General features: G+C 48.5%; 1 protein-coding gene and 1 long non-coding RNA gene across 2 annotated transcripts in view; one reads left to right on the top strand and one right to left on the bottom strand.

Moving 5' to 3' along the window:
* LOC132469349 (uncharacterized) overlaps positions 1 to 215 on the bottom strand; it is a 4,749-nt gene extending 4,534 nt beyond the window's left edge. Inside the window, exon 1 of the long non-coding RNA XR_009528413.1 lies at positions 15 to 215. This is a non-coding gene — a long non-coding RNA (uncharacterized LOC132469349). The remainder of the gene's footprint in view (positions 1 to 14) is intronic.
* A 1,447-nt stretch (positions 216 to 1,662) lies between these two features.
* Positions 1,663 to 3,718, top strand: sox14 (SRY-box transcription factor 14). Its single transcript, XM_060067287.1, has one exon. The coding sequence runs from the start codon at positions 2,131 to 2,133 to the stop codon at positions 2,857 to 2,859; it is 729 nt and encodes a 242-aa protein (XP_059923270.1). The 5' UTR covers positions 1,663 to 2,130; the 3' UTR covers positions 2,860 to 3,718.
* The last annotated feature ends 13,782 nt before the right edge of the window (positions 3,719 to 17,500 follow it).

Genomic DNA, 17,500 nt, shown 5'->3' with positions numbered 1-17,500 from the left:
GTACTGGTTCTTACCTCCCCGCTCCTCCCGCTCCGTGTCCCCGCTCCGAGGTCCTCCGCCGCGGGACCTGAGGGCTTTTATCGATCCGTCACATTTCTTCTTCAATTACACTTTCGCCGATTCCTTAAAAATGAAAACGAGAAAATAGTTTGACCGAGGGACTCGCTGCCGAAGCACTTTACGCATGCGTGTTTGGCACGGCGCCTCTGAGAGAGGAGGGGCGGGGGGCGTCTGGTAGGGGGGGGGGGGGGGGGGGGGGGGGTATACACTTGAAGGATGTACTGAACTGTGATATTTGGGTTAGAGAAATATATTTACATACATGTTAACCTGCGCGTATCGCCTCCCCGTGCGTAACGGATGACTGTTTGAATTGGAGGCATTCTTCTCTTCTGATCAGATCCTACATCAGTAAGACGCCTCACACCTGGATCACTTTGGGATCGGTGGTTCGTCATTAAAATAAAACACTATTTGTTTTCCCATCAAACCGATGCACACCAATTTTATAAACCCTTCCTCCTGAAACCGGTTATTCCCCGGTTGTATCCGAGCGTGGATCATTTGATCACAGCAGGGCCTTGTTCCTCTCTCCTCCCATCGCCGCCACACCAACCAGACCTGGACCTGAACTGGTCCACGACCAGTAGGGTCCGATCCCCAGCATTAGCAGGGAGCCCTAAGAGCGCTGTAACAAGAAGAAGGAGTCCCGTATCATATCAGATGTCATACATCATACAGCAGGCAGCCGCCCCGGGCTGTGAGCCGTCTCTCCATCCCTGATATTAGCATTTTAAAACACCCAGTGTGACTCTTTAAACACACACGGTGCTCCAGTCATACCAACGATAACACGCTGACAATGGCTGTTGGATTCCTATGAGATTACAATGCCTTGCGTTGCGTTTCCCTTAAATGTGGGATTGAATGTACATTTGGTGTGTTTATGGTTGGTTAACCGTAGTCGATTATTGCAAATTAAATATGAAACATATTTATTTTGTATTGTTTAAATATATCAATCTATCATGATTTATATATATATAAATATAAATATGTCGATATGTATATAGATATAAATGTGTGTGTGTGTGTGTGTGTGTGTGTGTGTGTGTGTGTGTGTGTGTGTGTGTGTGTGTGTGTGTGTGTGTCGTGTTTGTCTGTGTGTGCGGGCAATAATAACAACAATACTATACTATAATATAATTAATTAGAAAGGCATCAAATATTAAATATTCATTCCATAGGGTACAAAACTCTTAGCACTATAAACATTCTAAATAAATATGATCCCTCATAAGTCCTCTGAGCCATAATGCCAAGCGCAAGAAACGATGTGACAAATCGTGTCAGAACACCACATTAATTCATGTTTTTAGCGCAATTATCCACTTTAAAGCGCATCTCCACGCGCTCAGAAAGGAGTGACCCCCCCTCTCTCCGCGAGCCTCCCGGGGGGCGAAGAGGGGTTTGTTGTGCTTCATTAAAGCGGACCTGGGAGGGGCCGGGTCCCCCCCCCCCCTCACCACCCCCTCCACACTAACTCTTTGTTTATGTCGTAATGTACATATCTTTTTTCTTTTTTACCGCGGAGGTATTACGCGCGGCGCCTCGCGCTGATTGGGCGGCAGGTCGGCGACGCCCCGCTGTGATTATGTCAGATCGCGTGCAGACCGAACCAGCCCAGCCTTTGAACTCCGCCGCTCTTGGCTCGTGTTCACGCGCTTCCGCTCATTTCCACGCCAGGTGCGCAAGACGGGAAACCTCAGAGCGCAGAGTCGTCGCGAGGCACAGTGGCACCTTGCTGGATTTCCTTCTCTTTTGCGTCTTTTTTAACGGCTCCTTTAAACATCACGGTGTTATTATTTCGGGGGAGAAGAAGAAGCGGAGAAGAAGCGGACTTCACCGAAACATTGTCCTGACGCGCGGGACACTTACGGGATTTTCTGTTTTTCTTTCCATCATCGGTGGCAGTTTGGAGATCGCGTCAAAACCCGCCAGAGAAGTGGCATGAGTAGCGCTCGGCTTCTAGACACTTGAACACTTTCCCCCTTTTCCTTTAGAGCCCAACTTTCCTTACTCTTTTATCTTCAGCCAGTCAGGGGAGCGAGCGTCCCAGGCACCAGCAGCATGTCTAAGCCGGTCGATCACATCAAGCGGCCCATGAACGCCTTCATGGTGTGGTCCCGCGGCCAGCGGCGGAAGATGGCGCAGGAGAACCCCAAGATGCACAACTCGGAGATCAGCAAGCGGCTGGGCGCCGAGTGGAAGCTGCTCTCCGAGTCCGAGAAGCGGCCGTACATCGACGAGGCCAAGCGGCTGCGCGCGCAGCACATGAAGGAGCACCCCGACTACAAGTACCGGCCGCGGCGCAAACCCAAGAACCTGCTGAAGAAGGACCGCTACGTGTTCCCGCTGCCCTACCTGGGCGACGCCGAGCACCTGAAGGGCCTCAGCGTGTCGCAGGCCGTGTCCGACTCGCTGCTCAGCGCGTCGGAGAAGGCGCGCGCCTTCCTGCCGCCCACCTCGTCGCCCTACTCCTTCCTCGACCCCAGCCAGTTCAGCTCGAGCGCCCTCCAGAAGATGACGGAGATGCCGCACGGGCTGGGTGGCGCGGGGGGGCTGTCTTACTCCTCGCTGGGGGGGTACCAGAACGGGGCCTTCGGCAGCCTTGGCTGCCCCAGCCAGCACCACACGCACACGCACCCGTCGCCCACCAACCCGGGCTACGTGGTGCCGTGTAACTGCACCGCCTGGTCCACGTCTAGTTTACAGCCGCCTGTGGCCTACATACTGTTCCCGGGCATGACCAAGGGCGGGCTAGACCCCTACTCCTCGGCACACGCGGCCGCCATGTAGGGCACCCCCCTCCCACCCACCCCCTAGAACCCTCCCAACCAGACTTTATTCTTTATAATTCACTTGAATAATAACTGACTTCTTGCATGTATATATGTGGACCCCCCAGAGAGAGAGAGAGAGAGAGAGAGAGAGAGAGAGAGGGAGGGAGGGAGAGAGAGAGGAGAGAGGACCTGCTTTGGACTTGCGATGACAAAACACGAACAAATGAACGAATTAACGAACAAACTGAAACTTTTCCGGAAGTTGATCCACGCGTCGGACCGCGCGAGGCGAGACGCTGGACGGCCTGCACTGTAAGAAATGTAAATGTTATAACGTCTATGGCGAGGCCTCTAACTTTATTTATTGTGTACATTTCGATGCTCCCCTGATGCGTTGTGTTGTTTATGATTGACGGACTATTCCTTTGCTTTTTGTTCGTGAGTCCGGCTTGCACATTTGATTGACGGGTCCTGACTCCGTGCAGAAGCCTCAGTATTAGTCCGCCTGGGGGCCCTGGACGCGGGTACGGAGCGGGGGGACCTCCGGGTGATCTTTCACGGGTCCCAGTGTTTTATTTATTGCCCTGACGCTCCATCACCAGGTCGGCTCTGAGGACGCCACCGAAATCACCCACGGCTAAAGTTTCATTTTCTGCTTTGAATTCTCCCATGTGGTTAAATGCTGACACGCGTGTGGTTCTGAGGATGACTTCTATCGGCGAGGCGGAGGTTATATTATGTGTATTTTATAACTGAGATGGTCGTTTCAACTGTCATGTTATGGAAAGGGAAATGTATCTAAAGTTGGAACCGCTCCGTTTGTTCTACTGCTGAGCAAGGATATTTCGAATAAAGACAATCCGTCTTCAACGCAATACATTTTTCCTTTTATTTTTTTAAGTGACGTATTTAAACATTTTACATTGACGAGCTGCAGGGTTAACGGTTGCCAAGGGCCATACATTGTCTCCATTTTATTTTTATTCATTTGCTGAATCTGAAGTATCCCAGAGATGTTCTGCTTTGAGCTGTTCATGAAGGCCGCACGGGCGTCCTAGGGAATATTAGACCCGACTTTAAGAAGACAAACTAACCTAAAGGCGGGAGTGGAAGGCGCCCAGGTGCTAATTGATGCAGAGAGAGAGAGGGGATCCTATTGGACGAGGACCTCCGTGTCCCCCGAAAGCACTAATTGGTTGATTAACCGCGCGCCTGCGTGTCTAACAATAAGAGCTGCTTTTAATTGCGCAGAGGGCCTGCGCGGTGAGCAGCACCCCATTCTTCGGTTGGAACAGGTTCCCGCCACGCCTCGCGGTGGTGGGGTCGAGGTGTGTGTCGGTGACTCGGTGGTGAACCGCGGCTCCCCGTTTGATGTTTGACGGTTCACGAGGGCCTCGGGAGAGATTCCGCGTGGCCTGTTTGACGGCTCCCCCCACCGTAGGACGAGTGGGTCTTAATTACAGCTTAAAACAGCGTTTAAAACCCGCAGCCTCTGTTCCTCCTCCTTCCCGTAACCCGCTCCAAGACTTTTCCTTTATCAACGCTTGCCCACAAATATGTGCGCGCTTTGACTGCCGCTCCCGTGCTGCGTGTGTTAACTTGCGGTCTCATCGCGCGCTGGAAGAGAGAGGGAGGCCGGGATCATCAAACCCCCCCAGGTGATCTCGGAGAGGATCCGGGCTCACCGGTCCAACGACGAGGGGAGGACGAGATTAAAGCACTTTGCTGCGTAAAATGGATGCAGGATTTCCTTTTGGCCCTGGCTGGGAACTTGTTGTTGGACCCGTTTTAACACTATAGGCCTACTGCTGTATACCTATTCATTAAACAATTCGTCTCACATCTAAATTGTTTACTTATCTGGCAGGAACACGCTCTGGGAGAACGTGACGCCGCGCTATGGCCCAAGGTGCCATCATCTAGCCCAGCAGGGGGGGGGGGGGGGGGGGGGTATCTAGTGGTGTAAATGAGGCTGTTGCCCCAGTGAACCCGATGTACAGCTCTACACCATAATTCCATTCTTAAATCAGACCATTGTAATTGCTCTCAAGAGCGGTGGAGATGTGTAGTGTCTGGCCTTTCTTCTCCTGAAAACTATTCTCACGCCGACAATATTATTACAATTTAATTCAGCTCTTCAATGGGGTTGTAAAAAAATATCGTTGATGGGAATTAATACCAGCAATTTACGCCGGCGAGCAGATTAAAATGTGTTTATTATTCGAGGCTGGAAATAAATAGTCTAAAAATAAACGGCATCTATGAAACATAATAGGGGGAAATTATGATTGGAAATTGGAGACGTCTTAAATCTCCCCCGTAACTATTCTCCTTGACGGGTTTATTCCTACAACACACAGAGTGTGTGTGTGTGTGTGTGTGTGTGTGTGTGTGTGTGTGTGTGTGTGTGTGTGTGTGTGTGTGTGTGTGTGTGTGTGTGTGTGTGTGTGTGTGTGTGTGTGTGTGTGTGTGTGTGTGTGTGTGTGCACTGTGCAGCAGCAGTCTTATCTCTCCTCCCTTCTCTGCCGCAGATCAGAGGGAAAGAGGGGATAATTGTTCTTTATTCTATTTAATTGAACGCTTTCAGGTCATTTCTATATGCTCCATTTAATGATCAAGTCAGTGAGAACAGACACTTAAGATCCGAACAGAGGGAGGGATAAACCAACGCGAGCGGACGGTTTAATTGAAAGCCGAGGGTCATTTAAGGGATTGTCTTTCAGCGACACCCTGAAATCATCTCACAAAGTGAGCAGTGATGATGTGGACCCAGACCTCCCTGCGTTTAGCACTAATATCCGCTATCTGCTGCGTATGTAGCCTACTGCTTTAAGAGTGTCCTCACGGTCACACAGGTTCAGTTTATGCCATGGATCAGGGTTATTTATTTTATTGACGTTGATACATTATTATTATTAGAATTATCATTATTATCAATATTTGTATTATTATAACTATTATTATAATTTTTACTATAATGCCTCTTATGATTATTATCATCATTATAATTCGACGGGGGCCTGTCATTTAAGATCATGACAGAAACGAATACAACTAAATATAACAATTTATATATAATTTTCCATTCCCTGCCGACACTTATCAGAAAGCCATAATTGTTGTTAACCTGCAACTAGCGTGCCAGATCCATATTTTATTTTATTTTATTTTTCCTGCAATATCTAGAAATTGTTTTGGGTGGAAACACAAGTGATCTCATTCCAGAATGTTAAATATTGTTCGCGCAGACCGAAATCATCACTGGTGAATCCCGCAATCTGAAATTGGATCTGGGATTTGCATTCTGACGGCGGTGTAAAGTAAACGGTGGTCGTGGCGTTTGAATTTTGGGGGTCCCTGAATTCCCGTTTGAGAGAAATGAAAAAAGCGGAGGAGCAGATAAGAAGAAAGGAGCGGGGAGAGAAAGGGAGTCACGGCGCGCGGGGGCTGATTTACAGCCGCGCGTTATTCTCCCGCACAGCCTGATATTAAGTGCGCAATTTCTGCCTGTGTGTTCATAAGCGAACACGCACGCGAGCACACACACGCACACACGCACGCACGCTCGCACGCACGCACGCACACACACACACACACACACACACACACACACACACACACACACACACACACACACACACACACACGAAAGAAGGTCTATATTCCCGTTTCCCTGAACTTGACTTGGGATAATAAAGACAGGCGGTGTCTGCAGGTGCTTACAACCAAACGTACACAGCTCGCCCTGCCAGCCTCATGCAACCTGCTGGTTGGGGTAACAGAGAGGGCTACCGTGTTCTGGTGCAGAGGGACCCCCAGTACAGACCATAATAAGTATCCTAATAAAGGGTTTCATTCACTATTGTGGCCAAGTGGCCTAGAATTCTTTTGGAACGAATGAAAATTTATATTTATTTTATGAATTAATAACTAATTAATTGGTTTTAAATTCCTCATACTAGTCATTTAGTCACAAGGTTGAATGGTTTTGTTTAACAGTCTAACTGGGCTTCACCTTCTCCTAATAAAACATTTGTGACGTCATTAGAAGACTTTCTCCGTCATTCCTTGGTTTCCCAGTTGGAACCAGTGGAATCCTTCACCTACTCCCCCGCTTCCTACCTCCACTGAACATCCTGTGTACACGCCCCCATCACCTTTCCCACTGGCGTCCGGAGAGAGCAAAGTATTTTGGATCAAATTCCCGGGCAGGTCATTTTAATATTCCCACTTCAGAACCCGGAGCTGTTCACTCGCCGAGCCGTTCCACCCGACTACCTCCGCTTAAGGCACTAACATCCTGGCCTCAGCCCCCTACCTCACCCTAAAGCCATAGTGTGAACACACTCACACTCAGCATGATTTAAGATCTACTACTCGAACACTAACGTTTACACTATTCTATTTGATTACACCTTACTATTGTACTTATTACTGTATAGTATTTAAGCAATAGCCCATAACGGCCCTTTACAGTACTATAAGTAAACGTCATTGAAGTCCTTCCCAAAACGCGATCAAAGTGAAGATGAAGGAATGTATTTCACTCAAGGATAACCGTTTAGTTTGGCTAACAGCACGGAGGGTCCTAATAAACCAGAGATATGGTTCATGAAACCAGCTGCCTCCTTTAAGGATGTTTGGCAGGTTACCTGGTAGAAATGGGCTGCCCAATTTGATTTGGATAGCTGTTCATGAAACAACATTCATCATCTTTTCTGGGATTTATACATCTGAAAAAGATGAATGACATAAACCTTACGACTTCATAATTCCAAAGTGGGCGTTTAGTTTGTATGCATAAAGTGCTCACCTAAGGCTGGTACAAGCCAGTAAACAGGGGATTTTATTTATTCAAACTTGATTTGAGTACACGAACAGAACTGGTGGAAAGGTGAAGAGTATTTCTTAAAAGTATCTTATTAATGAAATCTGTAGCATAACTCACAGTGAGCATGGGCTGTGTTAGATGGTCGCAGTTGAGTTGAGTTGAGCTGTGCTTGTTAGCATATTAGCAAGTCTTAGCGTGTTGAGTGCTGGCATGTTTTGTGTTGGCCTCTTGAGTGTTGGCATGTGGTATATTGGCATGTGAAGTGATAGCATGCTGAGTGTTAGCGTGTGGAACATTAGCATATTGAGCGATAACGTTTGGATTGGTACTATGTTGAATGATGGCGTGTGGAGTGCTAGCATGGTAAAGGTTAGCGTGTTGAGTGTTAGCTTGTCGAGTGTAACTGTTTGGCTGGTGACGCATAAAGCCTCCGAACACAAAGAGATGTTACTGCTGCGAGAGGCCTTTCTGCAGGGCAGCAGAGGTTACACCTGCACTCACACACACCATGTACTCTATCTACACACACACACACACACACACACACACACACACACACACACACACACCTACACTGACGCACACCTACATGTACTCTATCTTCACACAAACACACACACACACACACAGACACACACACACACACATGCACACACACACAGACACACACACGCACAGGTAGCTGTGATTTCGGGGCCTTAATCGCTAGCTAGCGCCTGACAGGCGCGGGCGCGAGCGCGCGCTCCCAGGCCGGGTGAGATTAGCGTGGCCGCGGCGCGCGCGGGGCTCCTGGAGGTGAAAGGTAACGGCCCTTATCAGGAGGTCCCCCTCGGGGTCGCGTCGACTGACTCAATCAAAGCCTCGTAGCGCCCCCCCTCCCTGGATTAGAGTAATCAGCCTCGCGCAGGACGCCGCGAACCGACCACTTATCAGACGGGGAAAACATCGGGATCCCCCCCCCCCCCCCCCGCGCTTTGAAAAGACCCTACAGAAATAATACGTGTGTTAATTGTATTTATTTATTTATTCCGGAGCTTGTCGTCGTGGCGATCTTCTACGAGAGTGTGTTTGGCGCGCCGCCCGCCCGCCGCGATACCGCACGCCGCCTTTGATGTTCCCCGCTTCCCGCCTCTGAACTCGTCGTCGATTACCGTGTTTGGTAATTTAGTTCAGTTTCACGTTGATTCATTTTCAACGAGTTGCGCTTCCTCTCCGGAGGACGGGGTACGTCTGTGCCAAGGGTGGCCGGGGACCCCGCGACGACCCTGAAAGGTGGATGAATATTCACCAGCTAGCCGCTAGCTGTTAGCATCGGAGGTTAGCGCACGGAGATAACGTTTCCGCACGTTTACCTTCAAAGACTCTCGGAGTCTATCGCACATTTCTCAATTAAAACTGAAAGTAGTTTAATCAAAGTCCCGTCGAGTTATTCAACGAAACGGCAAAAAGTGTCCTTTAAAGCTTCACACACACTTGGCAAGCTGTGTCAATGTTGTGACAAAATATGTCAATGTATAGCCTAATATGAACATTAATGAAGCACGGTTCAGCTCAAAGATCGCTGAATGCTGTCATACTAAAAAGAAAGACAAGTTATCATAATACAGGCTTCAGGAATACAGTGCAACTTTATGATTTATGAATCCCCCTTTAGGAACGTATTTAAGGAAACGTCAACTTAGCCTACACTACTTTAATGGGAGCCAGGGGGAAACATGCCATAACCCCTAACTTTACTAAGTGGAAGTCATTGTGAACAAACACATAGTTTATCGTCACTGTGATGAAGGAGTACAGGTTTGTTGTGGCGGTGTAATTATGAGTTAAATACATACCTTAGCGAGCGTTCGACTGCACAAGCGGGGCGGAACCAGTCGGACTGTTTCTTAAACCGCCAGAAGCACAGTGGTTAGTGATTAGTGATTAGTGATCGTGGCTATGATTCTGTACATTAGACTGTACATCTTCTTCAGGAGCCGTTCAAACCCTCTCACATGTATAACTACTGTTCAAGATGAATGTCTCCATTAGTTTATAAAGTATCTATAAGTATGTATATCAATACATCTGATATACATACGTGTATCACAGAGAGAGAGAGAGTGAGAGAGAGAGAGAGAGAGAGAGAGAGAGGGAGAGGGAGAGGGAGAGGGAGAGAAATAGAGATAGGAGGGAGAGAGAGAGAGAGGGGGAGAGAGAGGGAGAGAGAGAGAGGGAGAGAGGGAGAGAGAGAGAGAGAGAGGAGGAGTCTCCTTGTATGATCCACACCCCACAACATACGCAACACGAGAGAGAAGACAAAAGACGAGAGTATAATAATAATATTTATTAGAATAATTACAATAAATAATGCCCATTAGACATCAACAAAAGATTGACAATGTACCCATAATGGATGAGTAGGCCGGCACGCCCCGTCCATTGTGTTGAACAGACGAACAAACCCATCGTCCTTTGTGAGTACAACCTGGTGACAGGATCAGGCTAGGATGTTAATCACGCACTAAAGCAGCTCTTTCAAATTAAAAGTACCTCCGGCCCCCACTATGCGGTTCATTCAAGAGCAGTGTGTTGACGATGAGGTCACCTGACTGGTGAACATACTAAACATACCGCCAAGTATCCGCGATTAGAGCGTCGCATGTTGACACTATCTCAGACGATGACATCGCCAGATGACTAATGTCAAGTCGGATTGGGAATTGCAATGTTTCTGTTTTTGTTTTCTAATATGTGGAAATTTACAAAATGTTATGTGTGTGTGTGTGTGTGTGTATTTCCTGTGGCCGAAGGCCAGGTTGTTCTGGTAGTGATAGCAGTACCAGTACTAGAAGAGTAGCAGTGAAGGACTAGTATAGTAGTGGTAGGATGGGCATTGGCTGAAGGCCAACTTGGTCTCCTGAAGTGATTGCAGTACTAGAACGAGTATAGTAGTAGTAATAGTCCTAGTATAGTAGTAGTACTATGATGTGTTTGGCCAGCTGAAGGCAAGGCTGCTCCAGTAGTGATAGTAGCACTAGTATAGTAGTAGTAATAGTATTACTAGTATAGTAGTCGTAATTGTAGTGCTTGTATAGTAGGATGAGTATATCTGAAGGCCAGGCTGTTGTAGGAGTGATAGTAGTAGTAGAATAGTAGTAGTAATAGCAGTACCCGTATAGTAGCAGTAATAGCAGCACTCGTATACTAGTGGTAGGATGCGTGTTGGCTGAAGGCCAGGCTGTTTCCTGGAGTGATTGAAGCTCCTGTCGTATCAGCACATCATAGCCAGGCCCTTTTTTGTCTGCCTGAAAAATGTCAAGGCGTAATTGATATTTGGCACAAAGGCCCTTAATCTTTCCGCCATATTCTGAGGTCTATGATCTGTGCTCAGTGTGACCTTTCCCAGCGCATTCTACTCTCTCTGTGTTCAAGGCCTTCAACGGGGAAATATTTTAACACCGTCTCAATAGGTGGTCGTTTAGAAAACCTTATTTTCAAGCCGCTTCCCTCCCTCCTCCTTCCTCCTCCTTCCTCCTCCACAAGCTGGTTGGACCAGGCTAGTGCTGTACTGGTGAACTCTAGTACGTTTAGTTAGAAACACCAGTGTACTCTAGTGACTTGAGTTAGAACCTTTGGAGCTGAACTCTAGTGAGTTAAGCTAGAATCACTACTGTGTACTCTAGTGACTTCAGTTAGAATCCTTAGTGTACTCCATGACTTGAGTTCGAGTTCCTTCTGTACTTGAGTGACTCAACTAGTGTACTCTAGTGACTATAGTTAGAATCTCAGGCATGAGATCTCTTTGCTATTTATTATTGTGTCATTTGGCAGGCGCTTCTATCCAAAGCGACTAACAATGAACTCAGCCACAAGTCATATCCAGGCTGTGTGATCGGTTCAGGCCTTATAGAGCCCAAACCCCTACCTGCACAGAAAACAACAAGAAGACAATAGAAACTATGTGCAGGTTTGGGAGGTTCCTCTCTACTGGCCTCCCTGCCAGCATAGGCAGAAGAGACACTTTATTTTGGGCCTGGTATGTTTACTGTCATCATACGTCCTCAACGTATGAGGGCTAACGCCCCGGGCTGTCCGTACTGGAGTCAGGCCTCGCAGCCTCTCAGCCTCACAACGTTCAATCCTCAGCCTCTCAGCCTCACGACGTTCAATCCTCAGCCTCTCAGCCTCACGACATTGCACTAATCAAAATCAAAATAGAGGAACATAGCAAAGCGACAGGAACAACCAGCCGCGCCTTTGTTGTGAGTCAACGGGGGACTCCCACCACATTCTGTACGGGTTTTAAAGAGTGCCAAAGATGACAGAGGATATGAGGCCAGGTGACTTGACTTAATGTGCATCAAGTTTGAATGTGTCTCAAAGTCGGTAAGATGTGATGGTTTTGTTCTATTTTTGTTTATCATTTTGCAGACTGAAAGAGTTTAAAAACTCTAGAAAGCCATAAATACATAATGCAAATGCTGAAAGTGCTGCTGATATACTTGTTCAAAGTCTTAGTAGAAGAATCCAAGAGAATCCATCCAAGGATCTTCTGGTCTTCTACAGGTTGATGTCCCTGAGACCTAACTAAAAAATAACCAAAGTAAGGTCAGATTTACTTGTACAAGTCTGTATAACAATGGATTCAAAAGTAATCACAGCCTATAGATTCCAAACGGTTGGGAATCATCAGGGTCAAAACCAACCAGGTCTTCATAAACTAAGTGAAAACCAGTCGAGCTAATCGCCGTGCTAGCGCTAACGCTAAAGCACTAGTGCGCCGGCCTTGCAGTGGCGTGTCATTAGCATTCATTGTACCCCTATAAGCTAGAGTAATTACAGGCCCAAGTGCAGCAAGGAAGAGCCGTTTACACCGCTAGTCATTTGATTTGCATCTGCGCTAATAACTTCTTTTGTGCGTGTTTATGCGCCGTGTCAGAACACAAGCCGTTTGGCTGCGGGGGCAAAAAAAAAAAGAAGGCTTTTAAAATTCTGAGATTGAGCTGCCTTTCGCTTTCAGCTCTCCCAGCTCTCAATCTGCTGAGCGCTCGCATTAGCATGGTCGCTAAACAAGTAGCGCTGCATTTTTAAAGGAGAATTTGTGGGAGGGGAGCGGTGATCAAATAAATGGAGCTGAAAGTGGCTGAAGGCGGCTGGCTCTTAAGCAGGGCATAAACTATAACCGGTGTGACCTTTAAAGTGAAATAAACAACATGGCTGGGGTTGGCTTCGTTTGTCACACCGGGGTCGACCGTTTGAATGTAGGTGGGAATAAAGTCTGAAAGACGTATGACACTATTAGGAGAGAGAGAGAGAGAGAGAGAGAGAGAGAGAGAGAGAGAGAGAGAGAGAGAGAGAGAGAGAGAGAGAGAGAGAGAGAGCGAGCTCTCCCTCTACTAGCTGTTCCTGCAGGGTGTCCTGACTGCGTTCCTCCTGCACAGAGCCCTGTCTCCCTCCTGATGACTGACGGACAACAGGGAGAACACCACCCCCCTCACCCCGTCCTGATGAGGTGGCGGGGTGGGGGCGGGCCTTTGTCCGTCCACACAGCTCTCTTGTTTACCTGCCGGCGCCCGCCTTTCTTCTCCAGGCGACTGTGACTCCGCTGGACCCGCCCTTTGTCTGGCGGACAAACGCGCTGCTCAACGCTCAGACGCGCTCCGCTGGCGCTCAAAGGACCTCCGCCCGGAGCCTCCACCTCCACCACCACCTCCACCTCCACCCCCATCGCCGCCTCCACCCCCACCTCCACCCTCCACCTCCACCTCCACCCTCCACCTCCACCTCCACCACCTCCACCTCCACCACCCCCATCGCCGCCTCCACCCCCACCTCCACCCTCCACCTCCACCTTCCCCCTCCAACTCTACCTCCACCTCCACCCCCACCTCCACCTCCACCCCCATCGCCGCCTCCACCCCCACCTCCACCTCCACCCCCACCTCCACCTCCACCCCCACCTCCACCTCCACCCCCATCGCCGCCTCCACCCCCACCTCCACCTTCCCCCTCCACCTCCACCTCCTCCTCCACTTCCACCACCTCCTCCTCCACTTCCACCACCTCCACCACCTCCACCCTCCACCTCCACCCCCACCTCCACATCCACCTCCATCTCCTCCTCCACCCTCACCCTCAACTTCACCTCCACCTCCTCCTCCAGCCCCACCCAGCGCACCTCCACCTGACTCGTGTTTCATTGTGAGAGGGATGGATCCGGGAACGGGAACTCAGGTACCGGAAGGTGATGTCAGAAGGAGGCTGAGAATCTGCTCTCAGTTGGTCTTCATTCAGACAGGGTTTGAGTTGGGGTTATTCTGGGATGTATTTATCTTTTCAGTCACAGACTTAATACATGTTCAGTAATCACTTATCTAATTATTCCCCAGGTTTATTAACATTAGATCTTTCTCATTCTTTCTTCTGTTTGACCTTTTCTCCTGGATTTTAGAGATATTAATCATCATAAACTTAAAAGCATATCATCGGTAATAACTTTGCATAATTACTTTGCATGCCCACTTGGCATGTATTTCTTTGTGTTTGGTATTTAGCATCTCTACCTGTGTGTACCTTACCTACAGCACATAAACCTCACTATGTATCGCCCCCATCTGACTCCCCAGAGCGACGCTGACACACACACACACACACACACACACACACACACACACACACACACACACACACACACACACACACACACACACACACACACACACACACACACACACACACACACACACACACACACACACACACACTCACCCCTCCCTGCAGGGGTAACACCCACCTGCCCGACGGGTCAGTCAGGTCTTCCCTGCAGAGCGTCACCTGATGGGTGTGCTGTGGAGCCTGTCCGGCCCTCTCCTACACGACGCCCTAATCCCCCGCTAATGGCAGCGCCCGCCGCCCGGGAGCCGGGAGCCAGCGGCGTGTGGAGATCCCAGCCAGGGAAGAGGTGATGCGCTTGAGGAAGTACCGAGCCGAGCGCAGCCCAGACACCCAGACAACCCCGCTACCGCTACCGCTAGCCCGGCCGCGAGGAGCTAGCGGTCTGTCAAGGTGACCCGGCAACACACACACATACACACACAGACACATAGACATACACACATACACTACACACTGACACAAACAGACACAGACACACACAGACAGACGCACACACACACAGACACAAACACCACACATAGACTTAAATCTACACACACACACACACACACACGATCACAAATATATAGTTGAATATCAACACACACTTTCACATGCTCTCCCATGCAAACACATACTGTCACACAACTTACTGTACATACACACTCAAACAAACAATGAAATCGTACAGATATACACTAATGCACACACACACACACACACACACACACACACACACACACACACACACACACACACACACACACACACACACACACACACACACACACACACACAAACACACCTTCACGCACTGTCACCCATATACACTCACACTTCCACAAATATACAAACACACACACACAGACACACTCAAAAACTGATGCACACCTCCACCCTGGGCTTACTTGGATTGATATATTGAACAAGAAAGATGACCTTGCTGTAAAAACATGGATCATTTCCCAAAACCTAGAAGATCTATCCTTCAGCCATGAGAGGTTTGTGCTAGTGAATCCATCTCCTACACCCAGACCACCTCTGGCTGAGCCTCCCTCCTGAGATGTTTGGTGTGAGGTGAACAGGCTGTAGGTTATGAATAGGTACTAAGAGACAGATATACATACAATACAACACATCTACAGACCTGCAGAGTCTTCTCTGTAAATAGGTTGTAATGCTCTGGAGTATTTCCTTTTTTTTAATGCTGTAGTTAATATAAACCTATATTTAATGTTGTGAGCCACCTGACAGGAACAAGACAATCTCTGAAAGAATGAGATACTTTTGTTTTACATTCGATATTTTAAAGATTGTATTTTATAATGTAAACCCAGCCTGCTGTAAAGCACTATGAACTGCCTCTGTTTGAAAGTGTGGAGTGATCAACCTGCCTTGTTTTGACACGTCATTAAGGAGCAGGTAGGGGTTAGACAGTACAGAGACAGGTCATTAAGGAGCAGGTAGGGGTTAGACAGTACAGAGACAGGTCATTAAGGAGCAGGTAGGGGTTAGACAGTACAGAGACAGGTCATTAAGGAGCAGGTAGGGGTTAGACAGTACAGAGACAGGTCATTAAGGAGCAGGTAGGGGTTAGACAGTACAGAGACAGGTCATTAAGGAGCAGGTAGGGGTTAGACAGTACAGAGACAGGTCGTTAAGGAGCAGGTAGGGGCTAGACAGTACAGAGACAGGTCATTAAGGAGCAGGTAGGGGTTAGACAGTACAGAGACAGGTCGTTAAGGAGCAGGTAGGGGTTAGACAGTACAGAGACAGGTCATTGAGGAGCAGGTAGGGGTTAGACAGTACAGAGACAGGTCATTAAGGAGCAGGTAGGGGTTAGACAGTACAGAGACAGGTCATTAAGGAGCAGGTAGGGGTTAGACAGTACAGAGACAGGTCATTAAGGAGCAGGTAGGGGTTAGACAGTACAGAGACAGGTCGTTAAGGAGCAGGTAGGGGTTAAACAGTACAGAGACAGGTCATTAAGGAGCAGGTAGGGGTTAGACAGTACAGAGACAGGTCATTAAGGAGCAGGTAGGGGTTAGACAGTACAGAGACAGGTCATTAAGGAGCAGGTAGGGGTTAGACAGTACAGAGACAGGTCATTAAGGAGCAGGGAGGGATTAGACAGTACAGAGACAGGTCATTAAGGAGCAGGTAGGAGTTCGTCCATCCAGCTCAGGAGGCTTACAGGTACACTGTGGACGTTGGGGGGTTAAACAAAGCCACACACACTGAAGCGCACGCCCACACATGCTGTGTGTTAGCGCTGATGGCCTCTGTCTGCGTGTTTAGCCCCCGGGCCGCGGCGGGGTCAGCGCTGAACATTTGTTAGCGCCTAGCGAGCTAGCGATAGGCTTGACCTCCGACCCCTGCAGACGTGGCGGCGTGTCGCTGGTGTCAGCCGGGAACAATGGGGTCCCCGCGTCACGCGTCGCCATGGTAACCCTGGGACCCCCCGGCACACACGCACGCACACGCACGCACGCACACACACACATACACACACACACACACACACACACACACACACACACACACACACACACACACACACACACACACACACACACACACACACACACACACACACACACACACACACACACACACACACGCACGCCTGTCAGTAGATCAGACAGCCCAGGAGTAAACAGACCCCCCCCCCCTGACCTCTGACCTCTGACCCCAAAGCAAACATTGCCTCGCGGGGACGGTGGGGTCACCCTGGCGGATACACACGGGGGGCTTTTATTTTGTAACGGATTTTCCCCCACTTGATCCACACTTGATACACAAACACTGAAATACGCTCGGAGCCTAGGGCCATGAAGAGTCATTACCAAATGGGTAATGATCATTTACACATTATCACTACATGTATTATAACGTAATGCTATTATACACATGATCATACATATGATAATAATGTGACGCTATATCACCATCACATGTATGATAATGTAATGCTGCATTACAAATCATCATTGCATCTATGATAATGTGTAATATAGCGGTACATGATCATACATCTAATGATAATTTAACGCTATATTACACATTATCATTACCTTTTTTTTTTACGTCTGATAATGTGATGCTGTATTACACGTTGACAACACATTAAGTAATTTCTCTTCAGTTGCTTTCATCCAAAGCGACTAGTGAACCAGAGAGCTTCTCACCA

The sequence above is a fragment of the Gadus macrocephalus genome, chromosome 12 (genome assembly GCF_031168955.1).
Source record: "Gadus macrocephalus chromosome 12, ASM3116895v1".
Taxonomy (NCBI): domain Eukaryota; kingdom Metazoa; phylum Chordata; class Actinopteri; order Gadiformes; family Gadidae; genus Gadus; species Gadus macrocephalus.
This window is presented reverse-complemented; position numbering and strand designations above follow the sequence as displayed.

Coding starts and splice junctions, on each gene's coding strand:
- sox14 (XM_060067287.1), top strand. CDS start 2,131: ATGTCTAAGCCGGTCGATCACATCAAGCGGCCCATGAACGCCTTCATG.